Here is a 20338-nt window from a genome sequence, read left to right on the forward strand (position 1 = left end):
TTTCCAGTGCATAGGTTACACTGGTATTTCAGGAAAGGTGTTTTGCAAAGCACAGCCAACACCTCCTGAGCTCACAGGAAGGAGTGAATTTTTACCTTTGCCTTCCTCTTGGCAAGTAGATCAAGGGGTAAGAGAACCAAGTGTCAGACACCTGTGCACAGGGCAGTTTTTCACTCTGGAAGGCAGAGAATGGGTTAACAGTCTTCTTGGAAATTGGCTTCACCCATCTGTCTCAGCTCTGTTTGTTGTTCTAACAACATTTGCAGAAAGGTCAAACTGTCCCTGCATCCCTCCTGGGCAAAACCAATACAGCATCAGCTAGAGAGATACTGGTTTAGGGAGCTGTGGTGCCTGGAAATCCTATCCATACTCATCCCTACTTGTTAATGTTTGCAAACCTTTTTTAAGTGCACCTTGCAAGTTCAGAACAGAGAGGTAAAACTTTTCCTGCTGATCCCATGGCTAACATGTAGCCTAGAAAATATTTCTAGGCTAGCATGTAGCCTAGAAAACAGTGGTGTCCAGTTCTCAAAATATTGGAGGAGAACTTCTTGGGATGAGGAAACTATGCTTGAATTTCTTGCATCCCCCCAGCAGTTGTATCCAGCCCTCTGGGTAAGGAGGTTTCAGCTTCTGCAGAGAACTTGCTGGCTCGGCTGGAGAAGAAATCACTGCTTACCACGTGTATTCAGTAAACAATGTGAATGTTTTACCCAAAAGAAGTTTTTCCTTTGAAAGGGGAAAGGAGAAAATGATTGGGCAGTCTGATGTTGTGGTTTGATATTCTATCTGTGTATGCTGGGGGAACAATCTGAGGAGAACATAAGGCTATGAATTTTTGTTTGTGTGAGGCTGATTTCAAGACAAAGGCTCTTGATCAACAAAGGTGAGGCTCTTGCATGCTGCTCTGAGCTCACACACGTGCTACTTGAGGTGAGATGGATTTTAGCCTTTGTACAAAGGATTTTTAGAGGGCTCTGAAGTGGCTGAGGAAAACGTGCAGCTGGCCAGGAGGGACTTGTGCTCAAGTCAGTGGGTGGCTGTTGGGAATTTAACGAAGAAGTGGTAAAACAGGATTGGGAATCACCTGGCGGAAGCCATGATCACTTTTCTTCTTCAGCATCCTGAGGCTGGGTGGCAGAAAGCTCATCCTCCATGAAGCAGCACCAAATGTTCCTCTCTCTTACAACAGAGGTGAAAAATACTCCAAAGAAGCCTAGAGAGTGTGACTGACTTAAACAGTCTCACTGGGTGAGGGTGCATATGTACCAGCAGCCCAGGATGGATCCTGCTGAGGCCAGACAAGGTGTGAGGCTGTCATGGAGAGATTCACCTTCTTATTGGAGAGGAAAATCTTTGTTCTGGTATGACACAGGCAGCTAGAATCTGAGGACTCAAAGGAAGAACTGGGAGGATTTCAGTACCCATGATGGCCATGACAGCTGTGGGGAGAAGCCTTTGGCTGTTGGAGTACCAAGTTCAGCTCATTAGACTTTTTGCTGGTGAAAATGCAGCAAATGCTGTGGTCCTTTAGGTCAAAGATTTTATGTACTTTAAGGTGGATTTCTGCAGATGTGAGAGCAGCCTCTATTCATGCTGAGGAGCAGGCTGAACCAGCCCTGTGTCTCCTACTGCAGCTAATGGCTGATACCCTCATCCTCCCAGCATAAAAATGGGATGATACTCTCCTAGGACACTCTTTTAGCTATTTGTGGAAAAGAAAATTTTCCCCAAAACAGCTATTTTTTGTAATAGTCCTTCATGGACAAACTCAGAGCAGAACAAAACAGCCACTTCTGCAGCTCATGAATGCCTGTGACATTCTCAGCATCTCATGTCAGTGAGATGACACACTCAAAGGGTTTGTAGAGAAGTGCTTCCTCCTGTTTGATGGGCAAGTGCCATCACCAGCTTAATCTGAGGCTCCTGGATTCTTTTCTTAAAGGAAGCAGTGACTGAGGAAAATTCTTCACCATCTCTTCCATTTGGGAATTGGCTACACAGGCAACTCCACAACACCCGAATTTTAGCATTTGAAGCTTTGTGTATCCTTTAGAATCTTTAACAAAAGGCTGTTTCTGCATAATTTTGCCTTAGACATACTTCAAGAACACTGATGAAATATGTCTGGCCCTCCAGCAGCAGAGGACTGAGGTGTGCCTGCTTTCAGCCTGAATTTTTGTCTGCAGGACACCAAGCGTGGTTGCATTCCTGAGGGCCGGGGAGGAGCCTCATGTACCTGGTGCCTCTGCTGCTTGCAGGGTGTGAAAGGAGTCTCCTCAGCAGCCTTTCTCTCTCCTGAGGTGTCCCTGTTGAGCTGCAGCAGCTGAGGTCCTTTTTAGCTCGATGGCACCTTAGCTGTTCAGTAAAAGGTGCCACAAGCCCAGCAGAAGGTGCTGAATCCTGGTGGCTGTCTCTGGTACAACCTGCTCTGCATGCAAGTGCTCCCTTCTCTAAAGGGGCAGGTAAGGCAGGAGGGAGTTGCCACTCATGTCCCATTAAATGAGCTCAGGATCTGCCCTGGATTTTTCATTTCCTGAAGAGCTTTAAATGCCAGATTAGGTTTGGATCTTGTCTTCCTTATGGGGCATTCCTACCTGCCTCAACAACCCCTGGAAAAGAGGAGTAGAAGAGAGCAGGGATCTCCTTAGCCTGGGCTCTCAGTGCTCTGTTTTTACTTTGAATCAAAAATGATCCAGCATATCTGATGTCAAGTGCCAAGTCCTCTCTCTTCCATCCTCTTTTTCCCACATCTGGGCTGGCAAATAAAGTTTCTTTGCCTCCTGCATGGTGTGTAGGTATCCCTTGCAGAGCACACATTCTGTTGTCAACATATTGGTGTTAGGCATGATCTAATTTCTGATTGCTGAACTCCAAGCAGCATCTACCTCCAACTTCACAGCAGCATCTACCTCCAACTTCACAGCACTGTTAGTGGTGTTCAGCTAATGCTGCAGTACATAAGATGAATCCTTATGTGATGTAATGCTCTGTTCTGTCTCTTTAAAGAAAAGTTTCAGGAAACCTGTTAGTCTTTATATAAAGTAAAGGAATTAATGAAAATAACTTGTTTTTAGACTAGCAGTTGTTATTTGTCATGTCTTATTGCAGGCAAGCTCTTTATTTTCTGAGAAATCTGCTGTGTGCTAGTTACACTGACAGATCCAAGACCATTAGCTGTTTATGGAAAAAATGTGGTTTGGATTTTGTTTTTAATTGCTGAGAATTAACTCTTGGCCCAAATATTATTAGAGGAAAAACTGATGCTTTCTCTCTCCATTCCCAAAGCAAAACAACCCAGCAAAGCCAAAAGCCCAATAAGTAGGAGAGGTTCCAGTGCAAACACTCTCCCTCACTATTTGCTGTGCCAGTGCTGTGCCAGTGTGAGAGAGCTGCAAAATGCCACTAGCTGCAATGCCAAAGCTGGGGAGCAGCACGAGGGTGTGATGGAGGATTTGTGGCAATTTCTGGGGTGAAGGATGTTGTTTTGGGATGTAGGTCCCTATCTGTGTTGCAGACTGCTTATGTTGATAGTGGTTGGCACAGTCGGTGGTTTCTGTTGTGCCATTGAATCGGGAAGCATGGGTGAGTGCAGATTTAACAAGTTTATTTGTTCACCTCTTGAAATGGAAAAAGAGAACCATTACCACTCTCAGGTTGCTTGGTGATAAGAGAATAGAGTCTGATTCAAACAGCTTTCCCCATGGCAAGATTTTTTTAGCAAAGATCAAGAAGCTGATCATGAAGTTGATAATTCCTCTTTGATGAACTTTGGTGAGGGAAGTAGTGAATTGCAGCAGAGCCTCTTTTTAAGTTGCTCTTCAGAATGATGAAGGCTCTTGAAACCTGTGGGTGTTTCTGGGATATACCTCGGTATCCTACTGGCATATCCCATAATGAAGTCATCCAAGGAACGGCAGCAGGGGTTAGCTCGGGGCTATCAGGCTGGGCTAATCCCCTGCTGAATAAACAACTCAAAGGTTCCTGGATTTGTTCCTGTTTCCTTAAAGGGATACAGTCAAGTGCAGGCAATTAAAAGAGAGAGAGTAAAGTGTAGCTCTAGATATGAACACCTGATTTCAGGCTTTCTGCCCAGGGTGTGTATGGGTTTCTTAGGTTTTTTTAAAGAAAAACACTTTCACAAAACAATTGATGTTTTTCTCATTTTTCAGTGTATTTCTTTTCCTGCCATTCCCTTTGGGAAGGGAGAACCCAACAACCACCCAAACAAATTCCAAACAACGGAAACAAATTTCCTAGAGAAGGGAAAGAGAAAAATTAATTTTGAACAAAGTACACTAGAGAAATAACTACTTTCTTTTTGCCCTTCTCCCAGCCTTTTCAGACTGAGCCTTGGCAGAGCCTTTAAAAATAATTTTCGTCAAGTGAGTACCCAGTTCCTTTGAGCAGCTTTTGGAAATTCAGCATCTGTGGAAGCTGGTTTGTCACAGCAGTCAGTGTGTTTCCTGGGCAAGAGCTCTGCTCTGCCTTCACCTGGTCAGTTTTGTATGGCTGGGATTTTTGTCAATGCATATGTGCTTCTTGCCTGCAACTAGGATAATAACTGTAAATGCCTATATTTGATCACTGAATCTCACAGTGCTATAAAATCTGGATTTGTAGATGTGACCGTGACCTACAATGAGCACTTTTTATAGCAATTGCTAGCTTTCAAAACCTTGGGAGCAAAAAGTAGGTAGAACAAACAGAGCAAGTGGCATATGTTTTATATAAATTGTTATAAGGACCTATAAAGTTTTTATTGCCCTTTTCTTGTAAAACTTACCTGGTGCTCACCTGCTCCTGAGTGATGCTTCCATTCCATGACCAAGCAACAAATGTTTTGCTGCATCTTGGCCTGCTTTTGTTGTGCATTTGTAATGTGCTGGAGCAACAGGGATCACTTCTGCTGCAGTGATCCCTCACCCAGCCCTTCCTCTCCTCTTTGTGTAAGAACTTCTCATGTATGGGATCAAACCTGTCTCGTGCAGCGTAGGCACCAGGAGTGTGATCACCGTGTGCCTTAACACCTGGTGAATTCCTTCCTTTGGAATTGTAAGACTTCTTTTTCTGAATCAGGATAGAAAGGAAAGGGTGTGTGTTCTTCTGATTTGTTTAAATAAATGGCTTAAATATTTAGCTTTAGTATGGGGGTGGTTTTGTTGTTTCTAATAATATTGTCTTAGGCGGAGATACAGGAGGATGTCTTTTGGGAAACCTCCCAGCAAGTATCTGAGCACTTCAGTTTGTGGTACACCTATACACTATTCTTTAATTTTACCTTCTACCACTCTGTCACCAAAAATTCAGTGGTACAGCAAAGCTTTCTCTTATAGGTTCCCTCTACAGGACCCAAACACTGGCCTGGTTCTGTAATCCACTCAGCCAGTTGTGCTTAGTTTTTCCCTCCTTCATTAACTGTTGGTTCATTGTCTTGCACTGGGGAGGACTGCTAGGAATGCAGTGTATTCAGTGCATGCACAATGCACTGCAGTAACTAGGGTCATCTAAGGACCAGCTGTGGAAATTTGGCTGCATTCCTCACTTTCCTCCTCATTGGGCTGTGGAAAAAATGAAAAAACCCCAACACCCCAAAGTTGTCATGTGCACATGGTGGTCAGGGTCACCTAGATAAGGGCTTGGCTGTTGATAGCATTTTATCCATGACTTTCCTGTACCTCTTTAACACTGCTTACAAGAGAAGTTTTTTGAGGGAGTAAATTGGAAATGATGACCTTGTAGTGCTACCTTGAAAGCAGTACCTCCCTTTTCCAGGAAAAGCAACTTGTATCTGTTCTTTCTGTTTGTTGAAATTTGCAGTTTCTGTGTTCAAGTTTTTAGTTCTTCAGCTTCGAGGCTTTGAAACTTTGTATGCTTGAGTTTCACATGTAACTATCAGTCTCCAGATATTGAATCTTAAAGTGCCAGCTGTCACAAGCATCAGGAAACAAACTGGAGGAGCTGACAGTCTATAGGCAGAGGCAGGTGACGTGACTTATCCACGGCCATATGGCCAGCTGAGTCAGGTATAAAATTCAAGCCTTATGATTTTCCTAAACAATGCCAAGCCTGTGGGAGCCAGCTGACTTTCTGCCACAGCTTTGCAGAGGAACAAATGACAGTTTATGGCTTAGGTAGTTAAAAAAGTCATGTAAGACTGGTCTGAGTTTCCTCAGTGTAGAAACACAGGAGCTGGTGCTAGCTGACTTTATGGCAGGCAATTTCCTGTGCTGTGTCTGAGAAGACTTGTTTGCTTTCCATGCTCTGGGAAAGTCGTCTAGCAGGAACAGGTGAATTTTTGCTTGCTAAGCCCCAGCACATACTATGGCAGGGGTTACCTGGTATAATCCATGGCTCTGGATCAGGTTTTTGAGGTGTTGGACACTGCCCAAACCTGGACTGTGCAGTATGAGAGCTGACCTTGAGCACAGGCAGCCAGTCCTGTGGGATGGGGGAAGACAGGGCTCAAGGAGAACATTGCTGACCAGGGCAACTGGAACCTTCTGGATCCCAGCACTCCCATCTTCCCATTATACCTCCCAGGCCCTGGGAGAGGAGTTTTTGGTCTCCAGCACAGTTCCCAGAGGTGAAGGGCATGTTTGAAGTTAGGACTCCATCCCTCATGGAGTTGATGCTGATTGAGTTGTGTACCCAGAAAAGTGGAATAGTCCCATGAAGGTCTGTCAGCACCCACTGGCTGCAGCAGGCACCCTGTTTCTGTCAGCACGTTCATGGCAACAGTGAATGCTTTCATACAGTTTCAAAGGGAGGCTGGAGTGTCTTGGAAGATAAGGAAGGACACACTGGCTCAGGAGCTGCCCCAGGCTGACAGTGGCTATTAGTTGGCAGATGTCTTCAGGGAAGTTTTCTCTTTGCTTGCCCTGCTGTAACTCTTCCTTCACCAGCCATTCACAGCCACTCTTGAGGGCAGGATGCTGGGCTAGACCAGCTCTGCTGTGACCCATTGCACACCTTTTTATGATGGAAATCAACAGCTCAAGATGCAGAGATTGTCCTGGCTCCAGATTAGGTGTGGAAATTGATTCTTACTGGTCCTGACCTTCTCCTGCCAGAAGGGACCTGGAGAAACTAATCCTGCCAAGAAGTTTTGGTAACAGCCATTTGCTTTGTCACTGGAGGTGGCTTGACTTCATCTCTCTGGCAGAGCCTGGCAAGTTTGCCTGACCAAAAGCCTTAGCTGCTTGTGCATATCTTCTCTGCCTTTGCCCCTTGTGTTAGGAAAGCATGGTTCTTCCCAAGCTGATCTTTCTGCACTTAAGCCAGCTCTGCTTGCCTCACTTTTGGATGCCAGTCTGCAGTTCTGGTACTCCAGTGACCTCAGTCTCTTTCAAAGTGGTCCTTCTGTGATGTTGTGCATCAAGCTGATGGAGCTGCTGCCCCAGTCCTTTTCAGTAATGATCTGTAACTGGGGAAGGTATGACAGCACTTGCTACACTGAGATCTGCTTTGTGCCCCACCTGCACCATGCAGAGCCCTTACAAACAGGCACCGAGAGGAAGAATTTCTCAGTCACAGGCTTCTGGGAGAGAAGTCCATCAGAGCTGCAATGTGTTTTGCTTCCTGGGGCTCTCTCTTATTTGCTGCTTTGTTCCTCTGCAAGTGCTGTCTCACCATTGAAAAAGGCACATCTGGCTTGAAGCCACTTGAAGCAGCTTGGACAAGAGACTTCCTGCTCTGAACACTGAATTAATGGGCTTGGTCTTTTACACCAGTGAAATCCTTTCAGACTTTTGTCCGTGTCAGGCTCCCATGTCAGCTCTTCTAATTAAGAGGCTTTTAACTCAGCCAGTGTTTGGGAGCTACAGTGCAGCTGGGCTTTTGATAAAACGAGGAAATGCTAGAGGTAGGGATGTAATGGGTTGGATTTCAGCTTCAAAAAAATGTCTCTGAGAGAGAACAGAACATCCTCCTTGCACCACCCCTTGTTTGCTGCAGCAAAACTGGGGAGACGTCAGCTGTGTGGGCTGCTCTAGAACTGATGAAGCTGATAATAAGAAAGTAAGGTCATCTTTATTTCTGGAGTCCTCAGTGTCTCTTAGGCAGCCAGAGGGATGTTTTAGAAAACTTTGCATACTTTTGCCTTTTCTTATTCTGGCTTTTTTTCTACAATCCTGTCATGGCTCTTGCTTTGAAATCCCTTTTGCTTTCTACCCCTGCTGCTGTCTGGAACAGGGTGCTGCTTGTGCTGAGGCTATGTCTTTGCAAAAGGAATGGATCTGGAAAAAACCTTCAGAGAGGTGGCCTGTAGAAGGCAGTAATTATCATTCACCAGTGTGGGTGTTACTCCTCACCATAATCACCTGTAAAATCTAGGGAGCATAAGATATTTGGGTTCTTTTTGTTTTTCTTTCAAGGCCAGCTTTGCCACTTTTACTTGCCCATGAAAAGTAAGCTGGTGTTCTTTCCGACTTCCTTACTACTTACACATGCAGATTTGCCATCAGAGGCAAGCTGACTGTCCAGCTAATGTATAGAATCTAACTGTAGTCCCCAAATTCTGCTCTGTTGGCTCCATAACACAAAAAGTGCTTAGTAGGAGGGTTTGTTTGAGAAAGAGCAAAAGAGAAAAACATGGTCTGCCTCCTTATTTTTTCTGCTTTCTCCCTTTCCTTCCTCTGTTGTATTTCCCAAAGCTTGGTTCCAACTCTGTGCCCACTGCTTGCCAGGGGTGTTTACTTGACTAGAAACATATATGCCATTTATAGGTAATCTTCTGCAGACTGAGTGTCACTTGAGCAGATATTTGTTTGGAACAGAGGTGCCCTGGAAAAGCAGCAATTTGAAAGGGGGAATGGAGTGTTCTGCTTGTTCTGTGAAGCAGAACCACCCGCTGGCTCACGGGCCAGCAGTAACAAACGGAGTCAGAGAGCGTGGGGCGTAATTGCCTTCTCCTTTTGTGTCAGCTTCATATCGGTCTCACATGTGACATTCTTCCTGGCCATCGTGCTCTTTATCCTCCCATTGTACCAAGAGTGCAAACAGAATTAGTTTGTTTGTTATCGTGGCATCTGTACGTGGCTTTTAATTTCTTGGAGGTTAAAAAAACGCAAGCAACCCAACCCTTGAGCCCTCTTTGTCCAGCACTGTTTAAATCTGCTCTCAGCCTGCTTGCACAGCTCACTTCTGCCCTGCAATGCAGAAAACAAGTCTGCAGACAGAAATCTAAAGCAATCAGTGCAACAAGGCTTCAAAAATGTGGTGGTGTTGCTGAAGAGGAGCTGTCTGGAGAAGGTGTCTGATTCCATAAGATCAGTAAGTCAGAAGGTGGCTTGGTGTAGGGATGCATTGTAGGCATTTTTACAGTCACAGTGCCAAGCTGAAATGGGTGCTCCCCTTCCTTTTTGCTTTAGGTACTTGTAAGTGATGGGAAATATTTTCTTTGGCCTCTGAAATGTCTCCATAGTTTTGTGGTTTCCTTCCTATAAAGGTGAATGTTTCAGATTAAAATTCTGTTTGGCAGCTCATGAGTTCTCAAAACAGACTCTTGAAGGCAAGAGGTCAGGAGTGCCCAGCTTATTAAATTTTTCCCACTGTAGGAATTGTCTGACCTTTCTTTGTACTGTAACAGCATAAAAAAAAAAAGAAAAGATGGAGCTACTATTTGGAAAGTGTTAACAAGAAAATGTCAGAGGTAGAAGGCCAGACAGAAGACCTGGCTGGGAGAGGGCTGGGAGTGACATTTCTTCTCTTTCTTCTGTCACTTGCACAGATCATCCTCCCATCTATTCTCATCCTGCTCTGGGTTTTTGCAGTTTTAGTGCAGGTTTGGTGCTCGAAGGTGTGGTGCAGAAAAGCAACAAGAGAAGGAAAAGTACATGTTATTGCCAGAGGAACCAAGACCAGAGAGGAGCAGCTCGCAGCGTTTGAGCCCCATCTTAGCTGACATGGGACTCTCGCTGTGCTCCCTTGCAGATTTACCTGTGTGCTTTAATGTTCCCTTCCCACCCCTTGTCTCCATTGAAACCTTCCCTTGGCAGCTGGCTTTCACCAGCAAAGAGCTCTGACTGTACTGTGGGTCTGAGGCAGAGGAGGAGAGATGGCAGCAGAGCCATGGAGGGTGACAGAGGTGTGGAAGGCTTAGCACACCCATGTTGTGTGCAGGGTTTAATCTGAATGTGATGTGTGCCTCAGTGTGGCGTGTCTGTGACACAAACTCCCTTCCCCCCCTCTGCTCAGTTCATAGAACCATGGAATACTTTGGGTTGGAGGGGACTTTAAAGGTTATTTTGTCCAGATATGGATGCTGAATGTTGTTCTTTCAACCATCGAGGCATTTAAGTATATCAAGTGTGGCTTGGAAGTTGAGGGTCATGTTTGAGTGGGTTTCCTCTGTTTCCTGGCCCACAGCTCTTCTGTTTGGCCCTGCCTGGGGGAAGAAGGCTTTGAGAAGATGGAGAACCAGAGTGGAGTGCTCTTGGGATACGCCCGCTGGGAAAGGAAAGAGGAAGGGGGTGAGGAGGATGGGGTGGCTCCTCGTGTTTCTCCTCCCAGCCAAAGGAGCAGACTGGAAGATGTTCAGGTGGAGATGCTTGAGAAGGCAAGGGAGCTCTTCCAGCTGTGTGACAAGGATGAGAAGGGTTTTATCACCAAGGTGGACATGCAGGTGAGGGAAAGAATTTCTTCCTTTGTCCTGGGAGGATCTGTAAAGTCATGGGTGGCAAAATGGGACAATGTGGCATGCCTCCACTCTTGGCAAGTGTGGGTGTGCGCATGGCTTCTGTCTGATTCAGATTTCTAAGAACCAAACTCTGGCACAGACACCTGCTAGGAACTAAAATTCCCAGGAGGGCCTCACACCTCTAGGGAATTCCTGAGACAAGTGGGACTGCAATTCAGAATTTTTAAGGAATGCATAAAATAAAAAAAGTTATGACTGTTCTTACAAACATCAGGTATGTAGTGGATGGGAAATGTGGATGGAAAAAAATAATCTTTGGTCCAATTAAAAAAAAAAAACCAAAACAACCCCCCCCCCAACCTACACAATGAACAATCCATCAACCTCTCTAAAAAAAGTTGAGATGACAAAGTTATACAATCATAGTTAAAGCCTAATCCAAAAATTCACCTTAGACCTGAACTATAACTTTGCTCCACAGTTATGTGTTTTGCTGCTTTCTGTTACAAAAGTACTTGATAACAATTTCCCTGTAGTTCTTAGTGACTTTTGTTTTAAAAGTTTATCAGCAAGGTTACATGTGGATTGTTTTTCTCCTGCCCCATCTCTCCCCACATCTATAAATAACACTTGACAGGTTCATGCCGCTTTAAATATTGACTCATTTTGCTTTGGGTTGTATGATGCCTAATTTTTATAGTTATATTAATAAAATTTATTAAGTTTTTATGTAAAGCTGCATGTTTAATGCACAGTTAGGAGGTTTTAGCCTACACCCCTTTGTTATTTGTTTCTTTGGGTGCCCCTCTGTACTAGGTGCTCTGGATGTGCATTATGAAGGGGAATTGTTTTGCTCCTTGTCCATGGGAGAAGTGATACAGTCCCAGCAGGCAGAAGGTGACAGTGCAAAGCTAACTCACTGTTATGGACTGCACGTTTCCTTTAGGATCTGTAAGAGCTTGGAACTGAATCCAGCTACCCACCAGTCTGACCTCCCTCCCTGGCCAAAGAGATGGAGCTGGTGCCTGGTGTGGCCAGAGCTCTCCTGGGAGCAGCAGTGGTCACAGGAGGCTGGCAGTGCCACCTCTGAGCAGGAGTGGAGGGAGGCAGGCAGTGAGTTAGAGACAGTGGCTCTGTAGTGGGGGAGGAAGCAGGTTGAGCTTTCTCCAAACAAAATAACCTGAAATTCCCTCTTTGAAGTCCTGGTTGAATCATCCAGTAATGGAAAAAGTCAATATATCAATGACTCCAGACAGGTGTTTGTGTCATCACTCAGCTCTACAGGCAGACTGTCACACCCTAGGCAGGATGCAGTGCTGAAAGGGGACACTGCTGTGGGCCAGAGCTGAGGATGGCAGGGACACTCACAAGGAAGGAAGGAAGACTTGAGCAGTGCCTCCAGTTTGTGCATTCTTTTGTCTCTGCAGCGGCTCCAGAGTGAACTCCCCCTAACCCCTGAGCAGCTGGAGACTGTTTTTGACAGCTTGGAACAGAATAACAAAGGATACCTGACACCTGTGGAGTTCAGCATGGGTCTAGGTAAGGACTGCACAGAGGCAGAGGAAGGAAAAAGCCCACCAGGCCAGGATGTTTTTTGTTGGTAAGAAAGACAGTGCAGTGGTTCTGCTGAAGCTGCCCCATGCTCATGTGAGCATCGTTGGAGAGGGTGGGTGTGTATCCCCCTCCTGGAGGCTTTGTGCTGCCTACCTGCTGGAGCCAGCCACAGAACATCTCCTGCTGGAGAGGGTACATGCTGCAAACTGTGTCTGGCTATCTGATTGGAAAGTTGTTCATGTGCATGGAAATACATCTCTTGGCAACTGTCCCCGGCTGTTCAAGGGCATTAGTAGGAGTCTTGTTGGTAGGCTAGAATGCTGGCAAATAAGCCTTTGTTGCCTTCTTACTGTATCTTTTCCTAACACTAGGAGAATGCTAATCCTTGACCAGAGTCCTCATCCAGCAGCACAAATGCTCATCTGCCTTGTCAGCTCTCAGAAAATCTGCACCTCTCAGTGCCTTCCTTGGACATGCAGAGGTGTTAAGTGGATCAGGTCAAAGCAAGTGTACATAGGTAGTCTAGGGTTTTCAGAAGTGCTGGAAGAGGCTCCTGAATTTTGCTCTCCTGATTGCTCAGTTTGTGTTTGCTCCTAGCTTTCTCACAACTTGGGAGAGAGGGCTTTTTAAGGCTGCAGTTTGAATGGTCAGAACCAGCTCCCGTAAGAGGAGAAGTTGCAAAGATTTCCTTTAAATAAACCCAGTAACTTGTGTCTTGGCCCAGCCTGTACAGGGACTGCTTTATTCCACTGAGTACCTGCTGACTACACCTGTTCCTGTGCTGTGCCTCTGTCCTTCTTGTCTGGTTCCACTTCCTTGGCAGAAACGAGTCCTGTCAGGAGTGGGGGCATTCCAGTCCAGCACTACATGTAGCAGGTGAATGGGCTCAATTTGGGCACATTGGCATCCATGATGCCCTCTCTGTTATGACTTGGTTACTCCCAAATCTCATTGTATGAGGCATTTGTCCCATGGGCATCATGAGGGCCTCTGCCTCAGTGCCATTGCTGGGAGAGGTAGGCAAGTTTTCTCTTTGTGTCAGGTACCGCCCTGTGCTGGCAGCCTGGCTCCATGGCACTTGCTCCAGTCTAGGCAAAGCACCTAATTTCTGCATTTATTTTCTTTATGGTTATTCTTTGTGTCTGGCATCACGGAAATCCTTTTCAGACTGACTTTGGCCCTAACTCAAGAGTTTGGCCTGGCTGTCTTTCTTATGGAGTGTGCAGGAGCAAATCAAGAGAAAGCAGTTCAAGCTGCAATCAAGTCTGCTTCTTGAGAGGGCTCCTTGCTCCTTCTAGGATATCAAAACAATCTTCAGATCATTCTCTACCTCAATTTTCTCATCTCCATCTCAATTTTCCCATCTGTAAAAGAGAAAAAATGAGACATAATGACTCTTTCTCAAAAGCAGACATCAAAAGTGCCTAATTTAAACCATTCTCCTTAATTAACTGACTGATCATCAGGTTTTAACTAAATAGGGCCTGGATCTCCACATTGCAAGTTTTTTTACAGCACATTTTAAGAGTGGGGGAGAAGCAGATAAATTCTGGGCTTATAGAGGTAAGAAGAGGTAGAGTCCTGGAAGTATAATAACGATGGATATTTTTCCCCTTAGAGTAGCTTCATGTTCTCATCTGTGCTCTGTGAACATCCTTGACTCCTGGCCTCGTAGTTGGGATGTCATTTCTGCCTTTTGAACCAAGCAGATGTACTTTGGAAAGGAAGAGTACCTCCTGCTGAAGGCCTGACCTCTGTATACGGATGAGAGGCTATGTTTTGGATAGGATTGCTTGGTTGTTTCTTTGAGAAGGATTTGTTCCCAGCACCAGTATTTGTCACATGCCTCGCATAGCAGGAGTTTCTCGTGGCATTCTCAGCACGGAACAATCCCGATAGCTGGAGGCCGTCTGGACGTGGGACGGGGCAGGAGGAGGTGCTTGGAGGGCGAGTTCATCCTGCTCCACACAATCCGAGCAAGAGGCAGTCCTTGTAGCGGAGCGCTTGGCTCAGAACGGAGGGTATTTGAGCCCCTCCTCTCCTGTTTTTAAGCGGAGGAGCGGCAGCATGGTGCAGTCCGGGGCCGGGCTCGCAGGCGGGAGTGGGAGCGCGGCTGAGCCCCGAGCGCCGCTCTGTGCAGCGAGCTCCGGCCCTGGGTGGTGCTCGTCGGCACCCGGTGTGAGCGGAGCCCCGGGTGCGGCTCATCGGCACACAGTGTGAGCGGAGCCCCGGGCGGAGCTCATCGGCACACAGTGTGAGCGGAGCCCCGGGTGCAGCTCATCGGCACCCAGTGTGAGCGGAGCCCCGGGTGCGGCTCATCGGCACCCAGTGTGAGCGGAGCCCCGCAGCCCGCGCTGGGCTGGCGGCCAGGCTCAGTCCCAGCCCTGCGGAGCGGACGCTGACATCACTCGGGACGTCAGAGCGGAGGCGCTTCACTGACCGAGAGCTGTATCCTGCACCGGCAGCATGCACGAAGCTTCTGGAGCTCTGTCAGGCTGCCATGTAAATAACAGCTTATTCAGTGACATCCAATTTGACTTTATTTATTCTTCTTCTCTTCACCTTCCACCAGGAAAGTTAATAGGGATTGAATTGTGTCAAGGGGCTGGGAGAATGGATCACTCCAGACACGAGGAGACCTTCGAGTCAGGCTGGTCAGATGACTTGGACCCTGCAGATGATGATGATGAAGAGAAACGATTCTGTTCCATGATGGAGCAGCTTGGAGCAGCCCAGTTGTTTGAAGAGTAAGTAGGGGAGTCATATGGCATTGCTTCTACCCTGTTTTGATCTTGCAGTACCAAAACATCAAAGTACCAGAAAAGACCAAAGAGGTGAACTGAGCTGCCTGCTCTCTGAAGCACTGCTTGGGCTCTCTGCACTGCTGCCTTGGGTTTTCATACTCTTGGTAGCAAATGCAGTGCAGTCTGGGTTTCCTCATTGGGTACCAATTCCTTTTAGCTCAGTGCTTTTTACAGTTTCCCGAATTCAAGTTCATAACACAGCTGTAAAATGGAACAGCTGGTGGCATACAAGTCCAGCACAGGCAGCAAATGAGAAGAAGCATGTGAGGGTTAGCTGAGGTAAGGGGGGTGAGTGTGCTCTCTGTTCCAAAATGGTGTGTGACTGTTCACGTATTTTCAGACAGTTCCAAGAGTCTCTGTGAAGGATCTGTGCTCATGGAGCTGCTTGGGACTGTGCTCATCTTGAAGAGTGTGAGAGGCTAAACTGGGCAAAAGGGTGCTCCTGTGAGCCTGGAGACTTGGTGCTAATGCCCTTGCACATAGCCCCAGTAGAGTCTGCAGGCCCCAGTGTCATCCAGCCTATTTTTAGGCTTTCCAACATGAGGCATTATGCATAACTGGTTCTTACTGATGCATATCTGCAGGGCCTGGGATGCCCAACTGCATCTGTGGCTGTCCTCCCTTTCAGGCTTTGTACTCCAACTGTGTTGCCATTGTGCAAGAAGCAGTCCAGGTTAGCGAAGGAGGTGGACAGGATTGGAGACAGAAGCTGAGAGTGATGGAGTTTGCTGCTTTCAGAGGCACATCTGTCACAAAACAGACTTTTTTCCCCCTTATTTTCATTGTGATGCAAAGCACCTGCATGTTTTAGTGATAAACAATTTATGTCTGGAAGAAATTCTGGAAAGCTGTTAGTCTTCAAACAACAGGATGATACTGAAAGGCCATGTTACTGTTCTGGGAAAACAGTCTCTACTGTTTATAAGTCTGCTTTGAGAAGCAGAAGTGCAAAGTGGAATTATCTTGTGTTTTATTTTGACCACTTACTGGCAGTTTTATGCAATGAGTTTAGTAGCTACTACATGTCACATCTTTGTGCTGAACCAGCTGTTGTAAAGCAGTAATATCAAACAGAAGCTAATTGGGGTGAGAGCAGGAATATGAAAAATTGCCTTCTCTAGAAAGAAATAGTTTCATTTCCTAACACAACTCAATATGTTCTTTTCTTTCAAATACGAAGATCTGATGAAGTGCTATAACTTTTTAAACTTGGGACAGAAAAAGAAGGCTGTCATGCAGTACTGGCAGAGGAAATCAAAAGCTTTTTGGTTGGTTTGTTTTGCTTGTGTGTTTCCCCAAAGAATACTAAGAGAGACTCATACATAGACAAAGAAAAATAGCTATTTGGATACTGACTATAGGTATAATTATTCTGTATATTTCAATGCAGTTTTTCCAAAATGATTAAAAAAAACCTAAAGAAGCTCTTCCCTAAAAAGAAACATGAAGTGATGTCTGCAGGCTTACAAGACACTTTGGGAACGAAGTTTGGAAGTGCTGTGTTCAAGTTGCAATGAATTAAATGTCAAAAGAGTGTAATCATTTTTGCAGGTTCAGAAAAAGACATCTTTGGTTTTCCAGGGCTTCCTCCGTTGTTATCCTGATGTGACACTTCAGCAAATTTGCATCTTTTTTTGGGCCTCGGTTTCCAAACCTGTAAAAAAAAAAATAAGGAGGACTGTAGCAGCCACCAGTACAGTCTGAGTGTAAGAAAAACACCAGTGATGTGTGATGTGTGCTAAACTTTGTGTGCTATAACAGTTTGACCATAACCCACAGCAAATTTGCTGAATATTCATTTTTCCAAGTCTTAATGTAGACATCAAATTTATCTATGAATATTTGGAAAAGCAATCATTCTATATTTGCTTCCTAGATTATTTTTCTTTCCTTCCTGCAGATGACTTCCTTTATTTTGGCCTCACAATAGATCCCACTCCACATGCATGCTCTGTCACTGTCCAGTTTCCCTCTCTGCTGTAATGGTGTAACAGAGATCATCACAGGAGAATGGCAGTCTGTCCTGAGTGCATGTTGGAGCTGGAATAACAGTCCGTGGGATGACACAGTAACTCTCTTGCTTTCCTTTTCTCCTGTGTGCTTGCTGCAGCCCACATGAGATTCGGGAGCTCTGGGCTCGCCTTCGGAAGGAGCGTCCAGAGCTCTTATCCAATTTTGAAGAGTTCCTGTTGCGTGTTTCCTCGTACATAAAGGAGGTGAATCATGAGAAGGAGTCTATGGAGCAAGCATTGAAGAGGTAAGGAGAATATCATGGCCATTTGTGCCAGGAGCTGATGCTTGGATCCTGTCTCAGATGCAAGGAGAGACTGGATGCACCAGTAAAAAAGATATTTCTTGCTGTAATAAAATTACTCTATCTTGTTCTGCTCCCATGGGTTTGCTCTGCTCTCACCCAAAACATTCAGTCTGGTTAAAATCCCACTCAGTGCCACACAGCTCTTAATAGGAATCTGTTTCCACCTTCCTCTTTCCTTTCTTTTGCCCTCCTGACCTGTGTGCTCCTGTGTTTTGTAGGAAGGAGTCAGATCACGATCGAGAAGTCAGGTGCCTTTATGAAGAAATGGAGCAACAGATCAAAGCAGAAAGGGAGAGGCTGGTCTGCCAGGTACTTTCTCTCTCCCTTGGCTTGAAGGCAGCCTTCCTTTGTTCTGAAGTAGAGGTGGTGGCTTGTGTGGCCAAGGAACAGCTCTGTGCTGGGTGCTGTGCACAGCTCTGTGTCTTTACTTCTGCAGGAAGCACTGAGGCACGACCGGAGTAACCTGCTCCAGAAGGAGCTGCACAACAAAGAGCAGGAGCTGGAGAAAATCCTCTACCGCCAAAAGAAGGTAATGGCATCCAAATCCTTTCTCACAAAGCATATCCCCCTCTGCTTCTTTCTGCTCAGGCATTTTCGTATGGAAAATAGTGTTCAGCTGCTGAGGGTTTGGCACTAGATAATTTGGCTCTAGCTAGTGAAGTCCTCTCCTGTCTCTGAAGGTGTTGAGATGGTTTGTCAAATAATTGGTTTATCTTCAGCTGCAATGCTTTCTGTGAATGTTTTGTTCCTGCATTTTCTTACCTGCTTTGTGTTCTGTTGGCACAATCTTCCTATCAATTGTACAGTGCTGGCGAGGAAAATGGGGTAAAATTTTGAAAGTTGTGAGTTTGAAGCTTTTTGCAGTGTGTAAGGAAGATGTGTGTGGACATAAAAGAGCCAGATTTCTCTAGTTTTTGTATTCTGTCTACTCCAAAACTGTTCACCTGGAGTGAACAGTTCTGTGACACTTAGAGAGGTACATATTGTATACTTGCATTTGGGCACTGGATGACATTCTGATAGATCAGTCACATAAAAGATCAAAGCACAAGCTTCCCTTTAGCCTGCCATCCCCAGCATGGACATTTGTGTGGAATGGTCCATTCCAGATGTCTTTTTCCTTGGTGTCTCAAGAACTGAGATGTGGCCCCCACCAAAACAAGTCATGGTAGGTACCTGCAAGATGCTGGAGACCAGGGATATCCCAGCTGGATACCCAGGCTGTGATGTGGATGGAACAGGACTTCTCTGAAATCACCAGCTCATTGTCCAGCAGCTGGAAAAGCCAGCACAACTGAGGTGCCATCAGGAAGGATATGGAGAATAAGATAGAGGATGTGGTTTTTCTGCTGCCCACATCTTTGATGTGCCTCAGTGTGTGCAGTTCTGATCTCCTCTAATTCCACTGTGTCCTTCTCAAATACAAAGATACAGAGTGCTAATATTATTAAGAAAATGGAAAATTTGCCTCAGGAAGAGAAACCAGGAAAGTCTAGACTTTAAGGTTTTGGAGAGAAGGAGACTGAGGGAAGATACACATGAGCTTTATGAACTCAGAAAGGTGATGGATAAGGTCCACACCAAACTGTTATTCCCCAAAGGTGAGGGACCCTCAATGAGACCAATATGAATTTGATTTAGAAGAACACACTTCTTTATACAGAGATCAGTGCTGGACTTTTGGCCCCAAGAGGCAGGCAATATCAGCAGTTCAAAAATTAATTGGACAAACAAATAGGCTTGTAAATATTCATTTGAAGGAAGAATAGTCAGAGATGTGGCCTCTATCATCCCTAGTCCAGGGACCATAGATGGGAGGGATATATGGGGGGAGTGAACCATAGTTAAGAGCTCAGCCATGCTCTTCCTAGGTAGCATCTGCTCTTGCTGAGAGTCAGAGCAGAACACTTGGGCTGCATGGACACTTGCTGTTACTCAAATAGTCAGTTCTGGTGCTCTTAACTGAGGCTTGTACTGAGCTGTGTGGATAATCGGGTCCCTCTTGTGGCCTAAGACCAGTACTGTGAGGGTGCAGTTCTACAGCATCGCTGCCAAGGACAGACCACGTAAACAGGAGAGTTGAGCGTGATGGAGGTGTTTTAGGGAGGGGCTGGTGTGCTTTATTTAAAGCCAGTTCCTTGGCTTATTGAAAGATACGAAGCTGTAAGCAGGGCTTGCTGGTTTTCAGTCTCAACTCCACTGCTCAGCACACGTAGTCTTGCTGAAATATTCCCCAGTGTCCGCAGGAATGGAGGACTCCAGGCAAAGCTGGGTGTGGCTTGCCTTTCTAGCCTCAGTGAGGAGGGAGGTGAGGCTTGTGTTCAAGGAAACGTCAGATCTATTCATTCCTGCTCTTGACAGTTGCACATGTGTGCTGGCAGAGAGGAGAGTAGCAAGAAAAAAAGCATTTTATCTTCTGCCATGGTGTGCTGCTTTATTTTTCTTTTGAGAGGGAGAGAAAGTAGGCTGAGAGAAAAGGCAAGCTGAAGGTGTAAATGTGGAGGCTGACTCTGCCACCTGCTACCCCGATCAGACCTGATTCCTGGTGTTTCTCTCTAGTTATAAGCATGGATTGCATGCTTTTATTTTGGGCTGTAAGTTCTCAGATGGGTACTGGAGTTTCTGTGTAGCAGCTGCTTCAGCAGAAGGCCCTGGTTAGCTGGTGTGGCTGGCTGGATACTGCACTGTCACTGTGATCCCTCTTGAAATGTCCTCCTGGTCATCTGAGATGGGCAGCTTTGCCTGCTACATCTGTTTGTCTCTTTCCTAGACTATGCCAGCCATTTGTAAGGAATTGAGTCACTGGCAGCAGCTTTGAACTTCCCAAATCAGGCTTGGTAGTTGTGCTGGGGGTTTGTGCTGCCTAGAGTGCAGCTGCACCCCAGTAGCATTTAAATTGCATCTCTAGCCCAGGGTCCTGTTTCTAGCAGGCCATCCAGTCACTTCACTTTCCAGGTGTAGTGTGGGATGGATGCCCCTAGCACCTGAATATATCCTCCTTTCAGCTGCCATGGGCTCAGGAAG

The 20338-nt window shown here is 45.9% G+C and overlaps 1 protein-coding gene across 5 annotated transcripts in view; it reads left to right on the forward strand.

The window, feature by feature from the left end:
- The window catches only part of CRACR2B (calcium release activated channel regulator 2B), a 46112-nt gene that overhangs the window by 8878 nt on the left and 16896 nt on the right, over window positions 1-20338 (forward strand). For 4 of the 5 annotated variants that reach the window (XM_064714656.1, XM_064714653.1, XM_064714657.1 and 1 more), the window contains 6 exons: window positions 10369-10624; window positions 12067-12178; window positions 14766-14940; window positions 17108-17254; window positions 17533-17623; window positions 17751-17843. In XM_064714656.1, the coding sequence (XP_064570726.1) occupies window positions 10412-10624; window positions 12067-12178; window positions 14766-14940; window positions 17108-17254; window positions 17533-17623; window positions 17751-17843 (831 nt within the window). In that variant the 5' untranslated portion in view covers window positions 10369-10411. Of the gene's footprint in view, window positions 1-7984; window positions 8020-10368; window positions 10625-12066; window positions 12179-14765; window positions 14941-17107; window positions 17255-17532; window positions 17624-17750; window positions 17844-20338 lie in introns of those variants that run through there. The other variant, XM_064714654.1, reaches the window with a different exon arrangement.

This window comes from Zonotrichia leucophrys, chromosome 5 (assembly GCF_028769735.1).
Source record: "Zonotrichia leucophrys gambelii isolate GWCS_2022_RI chromosome 5, RI_Zleu_2.0, whole genome shotgun sequence".
Lineage (NCBI taxonomy): Eukaryota > Metazoa > Chordata > Aves > Passeriformes > Passerellidae > Zonotrichia > Zonotrichia leucophrys.